Genomic DNA, 16,864 nt, shown 5'->3' on the forward strand with positions numbered 1-16,864 from the left:
TTACAGTCTGTCATTGGATGTCTTCATAGAAAAAGAAAAAAAAAAAAGCTAGGGGAGAGAACACATAACCCCAAAATATTGAGAAAAGAAAAAGCAACTATTATATATATATATACACATATATATATATATATACATATATATATATACACATATATATACATATATATACACATATACATACATATATATACACACATATATATATATACACATATACATACATATATATATATATATACATATATATATATATACACATATATATATATACACATATATATATATACATATATATATACACATATATATATGTATGTATATATATATATATACATATATGTATATATATGATTGTGCAAAGCACATTCACTATAAAAAGATATATATTTATATGTATATATACAGCAAACTGTAAACATTTTTAAGTATGTTAGTTTTTCTGAAAACATGGTGTCATTATCATAAATACAGGCAACATTGGCATCTGCAAACATCCACAAAACAAACCCCCAAAAAAAAAAAGAACATTCCGGGCGTTAAATGGCGCCCACAGAAAGCAAAGAAAGAAAGGTGTGGAGGGAGGAGGCCACGCCCTCCTTGTTAGGGTTTTCTTTTCTTTTTTTGGTAAAGATGGAGGACAAAATGTGCTTCTTTTTTTCACATCAGCGGGAAAATAGCCTTTTTTTTTTCCTAACATACAGTCATGGTAACTAGAAAAATAAGATTAATACTGTCAACACTTGGACCAGAAAAACAACGTCACTCGTGAAGAAGAAGAAATATGCGCTAATTTGGTGGTGTAATAAAAACCTCCTCCTCCTCCTCCTCCTCAGCACCATTCATCTCCTGCTTTGGTTGCAAAGAACGCCCGTGGACAAGTGCTAGCAATACCAACATGGCACGTGTAGTAGTAGTAATAATAGTAGTAGTAGTGTATGTTAACGTGTGCTGAGCCTGCTCAAAGCCTCTTGGTAAAAATTCCTCAATCCAACATGTCAACATGCCAGCTGTACGTTTGGCAGTTACAGCTCCTTTAGACACAGTTTGGGTCCGTTTTTTTTCTTGTTTTTCAAGCGGTCTCCAGCTCTTGCCTGAAGGGGGCGCCACTACCCGCCTCTGACAGAGAAACCAACACTATGGCCGCCGCATGTTTTTATCCTATTCGTAATCATAGTAGTACGTTTTCTAGGGAGGGAGGGGGGGCATTGGGGTCACTTTACGATGTAGGGAGTAGGAGGGCCACACTGAAAAAAAATATAATGTTTGTGAAATTATTTTTTTAAAGTTTTGGCGGAATTTTGCAAACGGGACTATTTTCAAAACGTAGTCATTTATAACGTGTGTGTCAACAAGGTCCGATTTTTTTTGTCGTGAAATTACAAAAAAAAGTCGATATTCAAGATTAACACTTTGAATATGAAAGTCGGAAACGTTCAGAAGTCGGAGAACATGCGTCAAATCGTCTCAAGAACAGTCGTAATTTTATAGTTTAGTTACAAGAGAAAGTCATTTTACAAAACAAATGTCATAATATTCAAGATCAACGTTAACAATACCACTTTTGTTAACTAGTATAAAAGTCGTAAATGTTCGGACGTCGAAAAATGGAGGCCAATATGTGAAAGGAAGAGTCGTAATATTACAATCGTTTGGTTACATGAAAAAAGTATTACTGCAAAAAGATCGTTAACATTACCACTTTTTTTTATTAGTATAATAGTCATAAATGTGAGAAAATGTTGTGATTTTACAATCAAATTAAAAGAAAAAAGTATTTTTACAAAAACAAGTCTCATAATATTCAAGATCAACGTTAACATTTCCACTTTATTTTTACTAGTACAAGAGTCGTAAATGTTTGGAAGTCGGAAAATGTAGGGGAAAATGTCACTAGAAGAGTCGTGATTGTACTGTCGTTAAGTTAGAAGGAAAAAATATTTGGAGACATACAAATCCTATAATATTCAACATCAACGTTTCAACTTCTTTATTACTAGTATAAGAGTCATAAATGTTCAGACGTCGGAAAATGTAGGTCAATATGTTATAGGAAAAGTCATATTACAGTTTGGTTACATGAAAAAAGTATTACGGCAAAAAGATCAACGTTAACATTACCACTTTTTTTTATTAGTACAATAGTCGTAAATGTGGGAAAATGTCGTAATTTCACAATCAAATTAAAAGAAAAAAGTATTTCTACAAAAACAAGTCTCATAATATTCAAGATCAACGTTAACATTTCCACTTTATTTTACTAGTACAAGAGTCGTAAATGTTCGGAAGTCGGAAAATGTCACTAGAAGAGTCGTGATTTTACTGTCAAATTAGAAGAAAAGAATATTTGTAGGAATACAAGTCTCATAATATTTAAGATCCTCGTTAACATTTCCACTTTATTACTAGTACAAGAGTCATAAATGGTCAGACATCGGAAAATGTAGGTCAATATGTTATAAGAAAAGTCATAATGTTACAGTTTGGTTACATGAAAAAAGTATTACTACACAAAGATCGTTAACACTACCACTTGTTTTTATTAGTATAATAGTGGTAAATGTTCAGAAGTGGGAAAATGTCGTAATTTCTTAGTCAAATTAAAAGAAAAAAAAGTATTTTTACAAAAACAAGTCATAATATTCAAGATGAACGATAACATTTCACCTTTATTTTTACTAGTATAAGAGTCGTAAAATGTTCGGATGTCAAAAAATGTAGGTGAAAATGTTACAGAAGAGTCGTGATTTTACTGTCATTAAGTTAGAAGAAAAAAATATTTGGAGAAATACAAGTCTCATAATATTTAGGATCCACGTTAACATTTCCACTTCTTTATTACTAGCACAAGAGTCAAATGTTCGGAAGTCAGAAAATGTAATTCAATATTTATTATTAATAATCCATTATTTATCATTTAATATATCACAGGAAGAATCAGAATTTTACAGTCCAGTTAGGAGAAAAAATATTTTTGTTTACAAAAAGAAGTCTCACCATATCTCAAGATCAACATTAATACCACTTTTTTTTTTTTACTAGTGTAAGAATCGCAAATGTTCGGAATTTGGAAAATACAAAAATGTCACTGTAAGAGTTGTAATTTTACAGTCAAGTTACAAGAAAAAAGTATTATTACAAATAAATTCATAACATTCAAGATTAACACTACCACTTTTTTACTAGCATAAAAGTCGTAAACCCTTCGGAAGTCAAAATGTCCCAGGAAGAGTCGTAATGTTACAGTTGTTAAACGACAAGAAAAAGTAATTTTACAAATAATTTTTTTTAAATATTTAAGATCAACATTAAACACTTTTTTTTACTCATATCTGAAAGTGTTCTGAAGTCAGAAAATTTAAGTTAAGATGTCACAGGAAGAATTGTAATTTCAAAGTTGTTAATTTACAAGAAAAAAGTATTTTTACAAAAAAGTAATAATATTCAAGTTCAACATTAACACTTTTTTTGTTACTTTAATGGTTGTAAGCGTTTGGAAGTTGCAAATGTCGTGACAAAAAAGTATTACCAGATTATTGCAATATGTTTTTAGTTTTCCAAAAAAAGTGTTGTAGTAATACAAGAATAACGTCGCACAATTGCAAGAATTTAGGTCGTTTTTACATAATATAAAGTCGTGATATTACGAGAGTCAAGTAATAAAGTTAAAAGATGTTTTTTTTCCCCCGAGGAAAAAGTAATTTTCAGTTTTATGACAAAAGTGTCATAACACAATGCGATTAACGTCAACATTACTACTTATTTATTAGAATAAAAGCTGTAACCATTCAAAAGTTGGAAAATAAGTAAAAAAAAAAAAAGTCACAGAAATAGTTGGAACAAAAACAGACAAAAAAATATATATTAATTGCAATAATTTTTGTAATTTGTTTTTACAAAAGTGTTGTAATATTACGAGAATAAAGCCACCAAATCCTGACAATTCAAGTTGTATTATTATTAAGAATTATAAAGCATATGTAAGAATGGTTTATTTAATGTAAAAGTCGTAATGTTATCAAAATACACTTTTTTCAGGAGAAAAAGTAATAAAAGTTTAGTTTTACAACAAAAGTATATACCTTAACATTACTACTTATTTACCGAAAATAAAAGTTGTGAAATAAGCCAATATTACGAGTAACAGTCGTAATATTACCAGAGAGAGAAAAAGTCGTAAAGAAACCAAGAAAGACTTTTTCCTTTTTCAGGGGAAATAAAAAGCCCTGATTTTTGCAAGAATCAAGTGAATGAAGTCGCAAAATCATGACAATCAGGTCGTAATGTTTTACGAGAAAAAACATGTAATAGTCGTAATTCTACAGTCTGATTCCTTTCATTACTTTACTAGGAAAAAAAGTTGATTTTTTTTCCAAAAAAGTGTCGTAATACGAGAGAACAAGAACATAAAAGTTGCAAATGTTAAGTCAGAAGTTAGAAAATAAAAGTGGAACAGTCACAGTAATAGTTGTTATAATGCGACAACAAAGAAATCGTGACTATGATAAATTGTATTTTTACAAAACAAAGCCTCAAAATGTTACAATAATAAAGTCGTAATTTTATTACAAATAACGAAAAAAATAAGTTGTGTGTTTCTTTCTCCAAGTTATGATCTAATCAGGTCATTTTTACGATAAGTTTTCTGTCACAGGTATTTTTACCCCCCTTGACAATAAAGTGTCGTAATATTACAGGAATTAAGTCACACTATTATGATAATAAAGTGGTAATATTATGGGAAAAGGGGGGACTATGTAAAAAGAATATATAAAGTCCTAATTGCAAAGCCGGATTTCCTTTAATAAAGTTAGAATATTGTCAGAATAATGTTGTATTTTGTTGAAGTGTCTAAACATTACCACATCTGACTTAATCAAGAAAAAAATAGTATTAAAAGAATACATTTGCACTTCATAGTGTGTGACTATAATGGGTATAAATAAGGTATGTACTGTAAATGTAAATATTTGTTCAAGAAAGCTGTAAAATGACTGAAGCCAGATTTTATTCAAGAAAAATTATGAGAAATGCTGTATTTTTAAGTCGTGATATTTAAATATTTCTAATCCAGTCATTTGAGTTTTACATTTTTAAAAGAAAAAAGTTGTCATTTGTATGAAAAACAAAAATAAGTTCTCTCCAGAATAGTGATAATATTCTCATAATAAAGTAGTGATTATTCAAAAAGATCCAGAATGAAGTCATACGCTTTCCCAGGGGGAAAAAGTCATAAAATATATATATATTTTTCAACATGTCATATGAGAATTGAAGAAAAAAAAAAGTGGTGGTGTTATTTATGAGAATAAATGTTATTTAAAAAAAAGTTGTAATAATCGGAGAATAAAGTGTTATAATTTTTCGGGGGGGGGGGGGATACCACCATATTTTTAAAGAATAACAGTTGTGATGTATAGAAAATAATTGTATTTTTCCTAGAAATTTTTTTTCTGTATTTCAAGAACACAGCCTTTTTTTCCTGACATACTAAATGATTGTCTGGAAAACAGTTGTATTTTGTTTTCTTGGGGAAAAAGATAGTTTTTGTGGAACATTATGAGTTGTAAATAGTATTTTGAAAGTTTCAAGTAGTAGTTAGTCAGTGTGGCCCTCAGAGTGGTGTGTGTGTGTGTGTGTGTGTGTGTGTGTGTGTGTGTGTGTGTGTGTGTGTGTGTGTACCTGTCAGTACTGGTGCAGGAAGGAGGGCCTGTGCTCGTGTTTTAAGGGGAACGACTTGAAGCCTTTACTCATGGCTTTCAGTTGTTGTTGTGTCTGCTGCTGCTGAGTGAAGGGGAAAGGCGAGGAGATGGCGGCCGAGGGCGGGCACTCGCTGGCCGCCGACCACACGGGCGACTGGAGCATCTGCATGGAGTCGCTCCACTGTGACGACGGCGGCGGGAGGTTCATCTGGTACAAGGAAGAGCTGGGATTGGCCGACGCCGTCAAGCCGCTGTGGGCTGAGTGCTGCCACGGCGCTTTGGGAGGCCAAGTTTTTGTCTTGCTGTCCTGTCAACGCAACACAAATCACTCATTAACTCTTTTTTTTTTTTTTTTTAACTTATTTTTATGCTGGTGTCATTATTAGGAATGTTCATTAGCATGCATTAAAACGTTGTCTTAAAAATTGAGTAGGATTTTTATTTGGGGGCCGGGGGGAAATCACAAAATTACAGTCATAAAGTTTAAGATGTAGTTTTTTTCTGAAGACATAAAAAACAAATTTTAAAAAAGTTTTTTTTGGGGGGGGAAAAAAGTATACAAAGATTAAATTGTTCTTTAACTATGAGAATGTCATTTTATAGTGGCTATGAAGTCACGTTTTCCTTGAAAAACAAAGATATATATATATATATATATGTCTTAATTAGATTATCCAGAGAATAGTGCTCGATACCGTGGTAGAGCGCAATATGTGTATGTGTGGGAAAAAAATCACAAGACTATTTCATCTCTACAGAACTGTTTCATGAGGGGTTCCCCCAATCAGGAGATTTGATACATACATACATACATACATATATATATATATATATATATATATTAGGGCTGCGAATCTTTGGGTGTACCACGATTTGATTCAATATCGATTTTTGGGGTCACGATTTGATAATATATCGATTTTTTTCGATGCGATTCTCGATTCAAAAATTATTATTTTTCCGATTCAAAACGATTCTGTATTCATTCAATACATAGGATTTGAGCAGGATCTACCCCAGTCTGCTGACATGCTAGCAGGGAAGATTTAAAAAAAAAAGGCTTTTTTAATTGTAAAGGACAATGTTTTATCAACTGATTGCAATAATGTAAATTTGTTTTAACTATTAAACGAACCAAAAATATGACTAATTTTATCTTTGTGAAAACATTGGACACAGTGTGTTGTCAAGCTTATGAGATGTGATGCAAGTGTAAGCCACTGTGACACTATTGTTCTTTATTATTATTTTTATAAATGTCTAATGATAATGTCAATGAGGGATTTGTAATCACTGCTATGCTGAAATTATAACTAATATTGATACTGTTGTTGATAATATTCATTTTTGTTTCACTACTTTTGGTTTGTTCTGTGTCGTGTTTGTGTCTCCTCTCAATTGTTCTGTTTATTGCAGTTCTGAGTGTTGCTGGGTCAGGTTTGGTTTTGGAATTGGATTGCATTGTTATGGTATTGCTGTGTATTGTTTTGTTGGATTGATTAAAAAAATAAATACAATTTTGAATCGCACAACGTATTCGTATCGATTTTTTTCCCCCACCCCTAATATATATATATATATATATATATATATGAGGGAACCCCTCATCTCATGAAACAGGTCTGTAGAGATTAAGTAGTCCTGTGATTTTTCCCCACAAATACATACTATATATATATATATATATATATATATATATATATATATATATATATATATATATATATATACACACACACATTTATAATTATATATTGTATGAATCAAGGAGATTTAAATAAGTAGTATGACATGAATCAAGTAGATAAAAAATAAATCTTTACACAATATGAATCAAATAGTTAAAAAAAAAAAGTAATAAATCTCCGAGAACATTTAAAAAGTAATATTACATTAATTAAATATACATATAAAAAAGGTAATATTAGATCAATATCAAGTACATTAAAAAAAATACTTTTTACAAAAGTAATACTAAATGGATCAAGATTTTAAAAAGTAGTACTAGATAAATCAAATTGATTTTTTAAAATCTCAAGGGTCATGTACATTTTAATTATATGTATGTATATATATATATGTATGTATATATAAAGTAGAATAAAAATGTAACATTAGTCAAGTCAATTTCTTTAAAACAAAAAAGGTGTAAAAATGTACTACTCTCTCAAAGAAAAAATATGCAATCACATCTGAAGTGTTTAATAAAACAAAGTTGTACGATACTACCAAAAGAATGTTATATTTCTTCAAGAAAAAAAAACATGTGTTTTCCCCCCAGTAAATATAAGATGTGTCATCTCATATTGATGAATGTAGGATATAAAGGTGGTAAAAAGGCTGGTGGCGCCACACGACCTCTCTAAGCTGCACAGCCTTGCTCTGCAGTGGACGTTTGTTTTTTTGTCTGTTCCATCATTTATATTTCAACAATATCTCTGTTTGGCAGTTTAAAATGTGTATAAAGGTTACTTCTGGAATGTCCTAATGCAGCTCAAATGTGAAAATGAGGTGAAGCCTGAGCAAATACATTGTTTTCGCACTCGGTCACTGGCGGAGGGATGATGAGTCAGCAGTTTTCACACAAACAACAAAGTGAGACAACATTACAAAACTGCTGAAATGGTGCAAGTAGTCGTGTTGTGCTTCTTTAGCAAACTTTTTGCTAATGCTAGCACAGGGCGTGTCAGTGGATCCGTCAACAAAAGGCGGAGCTTACCTGGCCGTCGTCGGTCATGTGATGGAGCGGCGGTGAGGGCAGGGTGCACACTTCAGGCTCACCACAGCTGTGTTTCCTGCAGACAACATGAACTTTAACTGCTGTTTGGCTGTAAACATGCTACATTCTTCCATAACATTCAAACTCTCTTTTAGCCTTGCACTTGTTTTGTGTGCAGCTTCCTGTCTGCACTTTTTCATGCATCAACCTGGAATTTCTAAACTTTTTTGCTTATTCACTTCCTGTGAGAATCCAGCATTAGCAGGATGTCATAAAAAAAGTACTAGTTAAAAACAGGGACATACAGGTTGTTTGGATTTAAAATATAATGATTAAGTTGTGATATTGTGAGGAAAAATATCTTAATGTTACCATAACGAAAAGGCTAAATGTATTTTATTATTTGAAATTTGAGGGATAAAATGCGCTTTACCAAAAATGTATATTACTAAATAAAATCAAAAGTTTTCGAAAAATATTTAATTTTGTAAAAAGGCTGTATTTCCATAAAGATTTTTCCCCCAAATTTTTGTCTGAACTTAAAAAATTGAGGAAAAACAATTATATTTTTTACATTTAAAAAGTATTTCTAGCAAAAATATATATATATATTACTAGAATAAAGTCTTATTTGTTTCCCCAAAAACATCAGTCATTTCCATAAATCTTTTTTTCCCCCAAATTGTTGTCTTTACAGCATTTTTTTCATTTTTCTAAAAAAAAAAAAAAAAAAAAATATATGCACAAAAAATTGTTAAAGGGTTTGTCTTGTGAAAAACATAGTTACACTGGAAAAAAAGAAATAATGTTTTATACATTTTACCGTATATTAATATGTTTTAGGAAAACACATTTAAATTACATTAATACAATTTCATTTTATTGAAGAAAAAAAAGTTAAACTGGTTGTCCAAAAAGAAAAAAAGTTTTAAAGTTGATTTTTTTGGAAAATATTGCAAAATTTAAGTATAATTTTTTTGCAGGGTTTTTATTTTTTTTATTTTACAAAAATAGTCCAATTTATTTTAAGAATTTTTTTTTATAAATGGTTGGAATAGTTTAAAAAAAAATACAAGAAAAGCAATTTCAAATGCATTATTTAGTTTATATTAATTATTATATTTTAAGAAATACATTTTAGTTTACATTTATAAAGCAGCTTTTTCTTAAAGACAGAACATTTTTAAATGGTTGTGCAAATAAAATAATGTCAAATTACATTAAAATAAAAAAAAAGTTTTTGGGGGAGAATATTACAAAAATAAAGTATAATTAATTTTTTCTTTACAAGAATGATGTCCTAAATTTAGTCTTATTTGTTTCCCCAAAAACATCAGTCATTTCCATAAATCTTTTTTTCCCCCAAATTGTTGTCTTTACAGCATTTTTTTCATTTTTCAAAAAAAAAAAAAAATATGCACAAAAAATTGTTAAAGGGTTTGTCTTGTGAAAAAAATAGTTACACTGGAAAAAAAGAAATAATGTTTTATACATTTTACCGTATATTAATATGTTTTAGGAAAACACATTTAAATTACATTAATACAATTTTATTTTATTGAAGACAAAAAAGTTAAACTGGTTGTCCAAAAAGAAAAAAAGTTTTAAAGTTGATTATTTTGGAAAATATTGCAAAATTTAAGTATAATTTTTTTGCAGGGTTTTTATTTTTTTTATTTTACAAAAATAGTCCAATTTATTTTAAGATTTTTTTTTTTATAAATGGTTGGAATAGTTTTAAAAAAATACAAGAAAAGCAATTTCAAATGCATTATTTAGTTTATATTAATTATTATATTTTAAGAAAATACATTTTAGTTTACATTTATAAAGTAGCTTTTTCTTAAAGACAGAACATTTTAAATGGTTGTGCAAATAAAATAATGTCCAATTACATTAAAATAAAAAAAAAGTTTTTTGGGGAGAATATTACAAAAATAAAGTATAATTAATTTTTTCTTTACAAGAATAATGTCCTAAATTTTTTGTTTATATTATTGTTTTTTCAAGAAAATACACTATAAAGTAGTTTTTAAAGAGAAACATCAAATGGTTGTCCAAATAGGAAGATAGGATTTATCTTTACAAAAATAATGTTCTATTTCTTTGAAGATAAAAATCAAAATAGTTACACAAAAATAATCCAAGTAAAGTAATTTCAAATGTTTTATTTACTTATTATTATTAAATATGTTTCAAGAAAATATTTTTTAACTTACATTTACAAAGTCGTCTTTTTTAAGAGAAAGAAATTCTAATAGTTGTCCAATATGTTAAACTGCATTTAAAAAAAAAGGTGTTTTTTTTTGCATTCGTTACGAAATAAAGTATTTCGGTAATTTTATTTTAGATTTAATTTTTCTGTAAAAGAATAAGGCCCTATTTGTTTTAAGGAAAACATGTCCAAACATTGAAGAAAATATGTCCAAAAGTTAAGAATCAAATGTTGTCATAGAAGTTTTAAAGAATATGTCAAGAAGTCATATTTTTGTAAAAAAGGAAGTTTTCTTTTTAGTGAAAAACATATCAATGGTTGTCCAAATAATATAAGATAACATATAGAATATGTGCAGCTGTTAACAAAAGGGTATCAATAAATTGCCCGTTGTGAATGACGACCAGCAATTCAAGCCTAAAACATAGATAAATAAATGTACATATTATTAAAAGACTACATTGGGCATTAACTGTATTTTTGATGTACCTTCTTTGCTTGACTGCCGCCACAAGATCCGGCCCCGAGAACATGGAGAAGAGACTGTCTCCGTTGGCGGAAGACGTCTCATCGCTGGAGCTGGCAGAGTCTCCCTGATTGGCCGACCAGCTGCTGTTCACGGCCTCGCTGAGAGGACGCAAAAGTCAACAAGAGGTTATGTCGACAGGAGAGCCAGCTGAGCGGACGGGTGACGTTAAGGAAGGTGAGCCCTACCCCTCGCTGTAGAACTCGGGGTGGCCCCAAGTCCTGTGCTGCTCATCGGGCATGGGCCAGTTGCTGCGAGGGTTGCTGGGGCGGCGAGGATGCTGCACCTGTCGCTTCTGCTGCATGGCCTGGCTGACGCCGGCGACGTAGCGGGCGAACTCCGGATCGGAGCCCACTGTCGAAGAAATAAGGACTTTTAGACACATTTTGGATAGTAGAAGAAACAAATAATAATATTTAGTTTTAGGATAAAAGTGTCACAATATATGACAATAACGTAATCATTACTACTTATTTACTGGAATAGAATTCGTCACTGTAATCAGTCATAACAAAAACAGAAAAAAGTATTTTAGAAAAAAAAGTCAGATTATTGAAAACAAAAGTTATTTTAAATGTTGTAATATGTAAATAAAGTTACAAAATCCAGAGATTTTATGTCGTATCATTATTAGGAATTGTGAAACTTACATAAGATTCATTTATCTAATGCGAAAATTGTATCGTTACAATAAGATTCTTTAGGGAAAAAAGTAATAAAAATACTTACATTTTACGACAGAAGTATCATTAAATATGAGGTTCATGTTAACTACTACTTATTTACTAAAATAAAAGTCACAAAGTTGTCAAATATGTGAAGTTTATGTCTTATTAAAAGCTATATATTACGTGAAAAAAAAGTCATAAAGACTCAAAAGTCTTTTTCTTATTCAGGAGGGAAAAAAAGTGTATTGCAAGAAGCAAATTTTATTTTTACATAAAAAGTCTTATGCGAATGAAATAACAAAATTACAAAAATTAGCTCGTAATGTTGCAAGAAAAAAATGCAATGTTAGAAGAATAAAGTTGTAATTCTACAGTCAAATGAAAAAGTTACTTGAAAAAATCTTAACGTTACAAGAAGAACGTCATAATCTTTAATTTTTTTTTTTTTTTTTTTACTGTCAAAGAAATTGTGACTTTAAACACAGGGCTACTCAAAGAAAAAAGTAACAACGTTTAGTTTAATGACAAAAGTGTCAGTTAATGAGATCATCGTTAACATTACTACTTATTCACTAGAATAAATGTTGCAAATGTTCGGAAGTCGAAAAAGTAAAAAATGTTACAAGAATAGTAATAACAAAATATATTATTCAAGAATAAAATTCAGACTATTGCTTTTTTTACATGTATAAAAAAAGTGTTGAAAAATAAAACGTTACCAGAAGACGCTTTTTTTTAAATTTTACGACAAAAGTATCATATTATGACATTCATGTTAACATCACTACTTATTAACTAGAATAAAAGTCACTAAGTTGGTAAAGAAATAAATAAGTGTGTCTTAGAAATATTACAAAAGGAAAAAAAGTTGTCCATTTTCGGGGATAAAAAAAAACGTGCGACTATTGCAACAACCAAATTGTATTTTTACATGAAACATCTTGTAATATTATTATGAGAATGAAATCACAAAAAAGTTGTCACAGGAATAGTCATAACAAAAACAGAAAAAAGTATTTAAAAAAAAAAAAAGTCAGATTATTGCTACCTACTGTTTTCTCTTAAATGTTGTAATATGTAAAAAAAAAAGCCACAAAATTCCGAGATTTGTAGCTGAGATAGGCGCCAGCGCCCCCCGCGACCCCGAAAGGGAATAAGCGGTAGAAAATGGATGGATGGATGGATTATTATTAAGAATTGTAAAACTTATGTAAAATGTATTTATATAGTGCCTAAATCGTATTGTTACAAGAAGACAAGTTTTTTTGGGGAAAAAATTAAGTTAAAATAAGTCAATAAGTACATGCTTTATTAAAATCTATATTACGTAAAGACACTAAAACGTCTTTTTCCTTTTTCAGGGGGGAAAAAAGTGTTTTGGCTATTCAAAGAAAAAAGTCATAAAGTTTACTTTTACAGAAGGTGTCATAATTAATGAGATAACCGTTAACATTACTACTTATTCACTGGAATAAATATAGCAATTGTTCCAAGTCGGAAAAGTAAAAAATGTTACAGGAATAGTAATAAGAAATATTTTTCAAGAAAAAAATTAGGATTGCTTTTTTTCTTTTTTAACAAAGAAAGTATTTAAAAATGTAACGTTTTCCAGAAGACTTTTTTTTTTCCATTTTACAACAAAAGTATAATAGGAAATTGATGTTAACATCACTACTTATTTACTAGAATAAAAGCCACAATGGGGAGATAAGCGGTAAAAAATGGATGATTTTTTTCCCAACAAAGTTGGAAAATAAATTAATAAGTGTGCCTTAGTAATATTACGAGGAAAAAAGTCATAAAGACACTAAATGGACCATTTCCTTTTTCAGTGCAAAAAAAGCGTGACTATTGCAAGAACCAAATTCCATTTTTACATGGGACGTCTTGTAATTTGAGAATGAAATCACAAAATTACAAGAATTTGGTCGTATTGTTACAAGAAAAAGAAAGTAATGTTAGAAGAATGAAGTCAAAATTCTTGAAAAAGTTGTGACGTTACTAGAAAAAGTCGTAATTTTTCAGTTTTTTTTTTACTGTCCAAGAAATTGAGACTTTTAGACACGTTTAGGATACTAAAAGATAAACATTAGCTTTACTCAAAATGTGCATGTCCTTATTAGGGACATGGACTGTCACATACCAGCGGGGTCGAAGGGCAGCGTGTCCCCCAGGGCACCAAACACGCCGTCACTCTGCTCTCTGTTGGGCCACGTGTTGTTGCGTGGACCCTGGGGCTTCTGGCCCAGAACCTCGGACATGACGCTGTCCATGTACGTGCTTACCAGGCCCAGGCTGTACAAGTCTGAGCTCAGGTCCGGCAGCCCGGGGGAGCCCCCCCATTGGCCGATGGGACCCAGGGGGGACAAGCCTCCCGGGGGAGCTGGCTGGCTAGACGTGCCGAGCCACTTGCTGGCCACTCTCTGCTGGGGCAGGACCTGCTGGGGGGTCTGCTGGGGAGGCGGGGCCTGCTGCTGCTGGCCAATGGGCTGCAGGAGGTGCTGGTAGTACTGGAGGGTCTGGGGGGAATGCTGCTGGGGTGCAGGCTGCTGTTGCGACGGTGGTGTCTGCTGCTGCTTCTGCACTGCCGGGGGAGCAAGGGCCTGAGCCTGGGGTGGGGGCAGGTTCTGGCTCTGGGGCGGCAGGCCGCTGTGAGAGATACCCGGCGACGTCGGCGGCGGTCCAGGAGGGGGTTTCAGCTCGGCCGGGTTTGCGGACGCCACAGAGTTCCTCCTCTTGACGAGGGGCGAGGCCTGCTGGGATTTTCCCATGTTGAATCCTGAGAGAAAGTCAATGACGTCCTGCATCTCTTGGTCGGTCGGGAGGTTCATGCTCTGGTCGTCGCAGCCTAAGCCGTTAGCCAGCGGGTTCTGTGTGCCGGGGTCGGGCGCGCAGGAGACACCGCCCATCTGCAGGAGGCTGTGCAGTCTCCCCTCGCTGCGGCCTAAACTCTTGGACTTGTCCTCGGAGCCGCCGCTCAGCATGCTGCGGGAGGGGGTGCTGGGGATGGAGTAACTCCCCCCGCTGTTGGGGCTGGATGACGCCTTCTTGGTGAACTTGGACGTCAGCTTGGAGATGGTCTTGGGCAGGCCGCTGGAGGCCTTGGAGCTGGTGCCCGGCGCCAGATCCACTTGGCCGCCAAAGTCCGGACTCTCCCGCTGCAGTTGAATCTGAATGGTCGGCAAGGACTGTTCCCTTTTGAAAGAAGACAGGAAGTCATGCATTATTTTGTAGCTTTTGCTTTCTTTTAAATGTATTTTGAAGTGTGTATCGCTGCATCAGAGAAAGTTCCAAGGATGCGTGTAATTTGGCAGCCACCGTTAAATACGCACAAACTCCTGGAAAGACTGAAAAAACCCCGATGTTTGCACGTGGACAAAATGCTTATTTTTTTTGTATCAGTCTTCGTGCGGACATGGTGTTAATAACCATTTGGTCGAAGAGAGCAAATTTTTTCTTTCTCATGCACTCCATATCATTATTAAAGCACTTTGAATTGCAAAGACATGCACCTGGGGATAGGTTGATTGGCAACACTAAATTGGCCCTAGTGTGTGAATGTGAGTGTGAATGTTGTCTGTCTATCTGTGTTGGCCCTGCGATGAGGTGGCGACTTGTCCAGGGTGTACCCCGCCTTCCGCCCGATTGTAGCTGAGATAGGCGCCAGCGCCCCCCGCGACCCCGAAAGGGAATAAGCGGTAGAAAATGGATGGATGGATGGAATTGCATTGCATATGAGTTGTGCTTATAAATAAACATGCTTTGCCTGAAGTAAAACAAGTAAAACAATTAGTGGGGGGGTTGCCCACATATGCGATCCTCTCCAAGGTTTCTCATAGTCATCATTGTCACGGTCACCGACGTCCCATTGGGTGTGAGTTTTTCCTTGCCCTTATGTGGGCTCTACCGAGGATGTCGTTGTGGTTTGAGCAGCCATTTGAGACACTTGTGATTTAGGGCTATATAAATAAACATTGATTGATTGATATGTATAGAGGTGGGTACCGTTTCCATCTTAACAGAGACGGTACCTGTATTGTAAATAACAACATACCGTAAATAGAAATTAAAAGAAAATAATTAATGAGTGATGCGATAACCAATTTTCTGTACTTTAGTCGTGTTAATAAATTGTTTTTGATAATAAAATAAAAAACATTTTTATTGTATTAATTAGGACATTTAAAAATGAGCTGATTATGATAACTGCCGTCCAGTTTGTATAGCTTGCTTTATTTTTTTGGGGGGGGCGGTATCGCTCGGTCGGTAGAGTGGCCGTGCCAACAACTTGTGGTTTGCAGGTTCGATCCCCGCTTCCGCCATCCTAGTCACTGCCGTTGTGTCCTTGGGTAAGACACTTGACCCACCTGCTCCCAGTGCCACCCACACTGGTTTACATGTAACTTAGATATTGGGTTTCACTATGTAAAGCGCTTTGAGTCACTAGAGAAAAAGTGCTATATAAATATAATTCACTTCACTCACAATCAAATTAAATTGCTAATGCTAATCACTAGCACATCAATAGCAAAGCCAATATATATATTAGCATTAAGCTAGGGCATTTTTTTGGAAAAGTGGAGCCTTAATTAACTTACCTTAGTTTGTTGGCATTGAAAATTGCAACATTCACCTAGAGCAGGGGTGTCAAACGTACGGCCCATAAGCCAAGTCAGGCCCTCGAACAGGTTTTATCCGGCCCGCGGGATTTAGTTTGCCACGTTTAAAAATAAACCCGCAATTTTTGAACAAAAGAAAATGCTCTTCTAAATGTGTCCACTGGATGTCACAATAGCAATTCTTTGTATCTTTGTAGATGATGCTACATATGTACAAAATAAACTATGTGATGTTAACATATTATTCGAGGAAAATTAACATCCTAAATAAATAACATCCTGTAATTTATCTTGATAAGTTGAAAAAAACAAACACCAATGAGTTGACTGATTTACATTATCACATAATTTATTCAGAAAATGTAAATAACGATAAACAAAATTAGAATACTATTAACTGTACAAAAAAAAACCA

At 33.1% G+C, this 16,864-nt stretch overlaps 1 protein-coding gene across 1 annotated transcript in view; it reads right to left on the reverse strand.

Moving 5' to 3' along the window:
* Nucleotides 1-454: 454 nt before the first annotated feature.
* LOC133536349 (granule associated Rac and RHOG effector protein 1-like) overlaps nt 455-16,864 on the reverse strand; it is a 72,530-nt gene continuing 56,120 nt past the window's right edge. Inside the window, exons 10-14 of the mRNA XM_061876804.1 lie at nt 13,974-15,025; nt 11,351-11,516; nt 11,126-11,263; nt 8,422-8,497; nt 455-6,009 (exon numbers count right to left, since the gene is read on the reverse strand). Coding sequence (XP_061732788.1) covers nt 5,686-6,009; nt 8,422-8,497; nt 11,126-11,263; nt 11,351-11,516; nt 13,974-15,025 — 1,756 coding nt within the window. The 3' untranslated portion in view covers nt 455-5,685. The remainder of the gene's footprint in view (nt 6,010-8,421; nt 8,498-11,125; nt 11,264-11,350; nt 11,517-13,973; nt 15,026-16,864) is intronic.

Source organism: Nerophis ophidion, linkage group LG02 (genome assembly GCF_033978795.1).
Source record: "Nerophis ophidion isolate RoL-2023_Sa linkage group LG02, RoL_Noph_v1.0, whole genome shotgun sequence".
NCBI classification, from domain to species: Eukaryota; Metazoa; Chordata; class Actinopteri; order Syngnathiformes; family Syngnathidae; genus Nerophis; species Nerophis ophidion.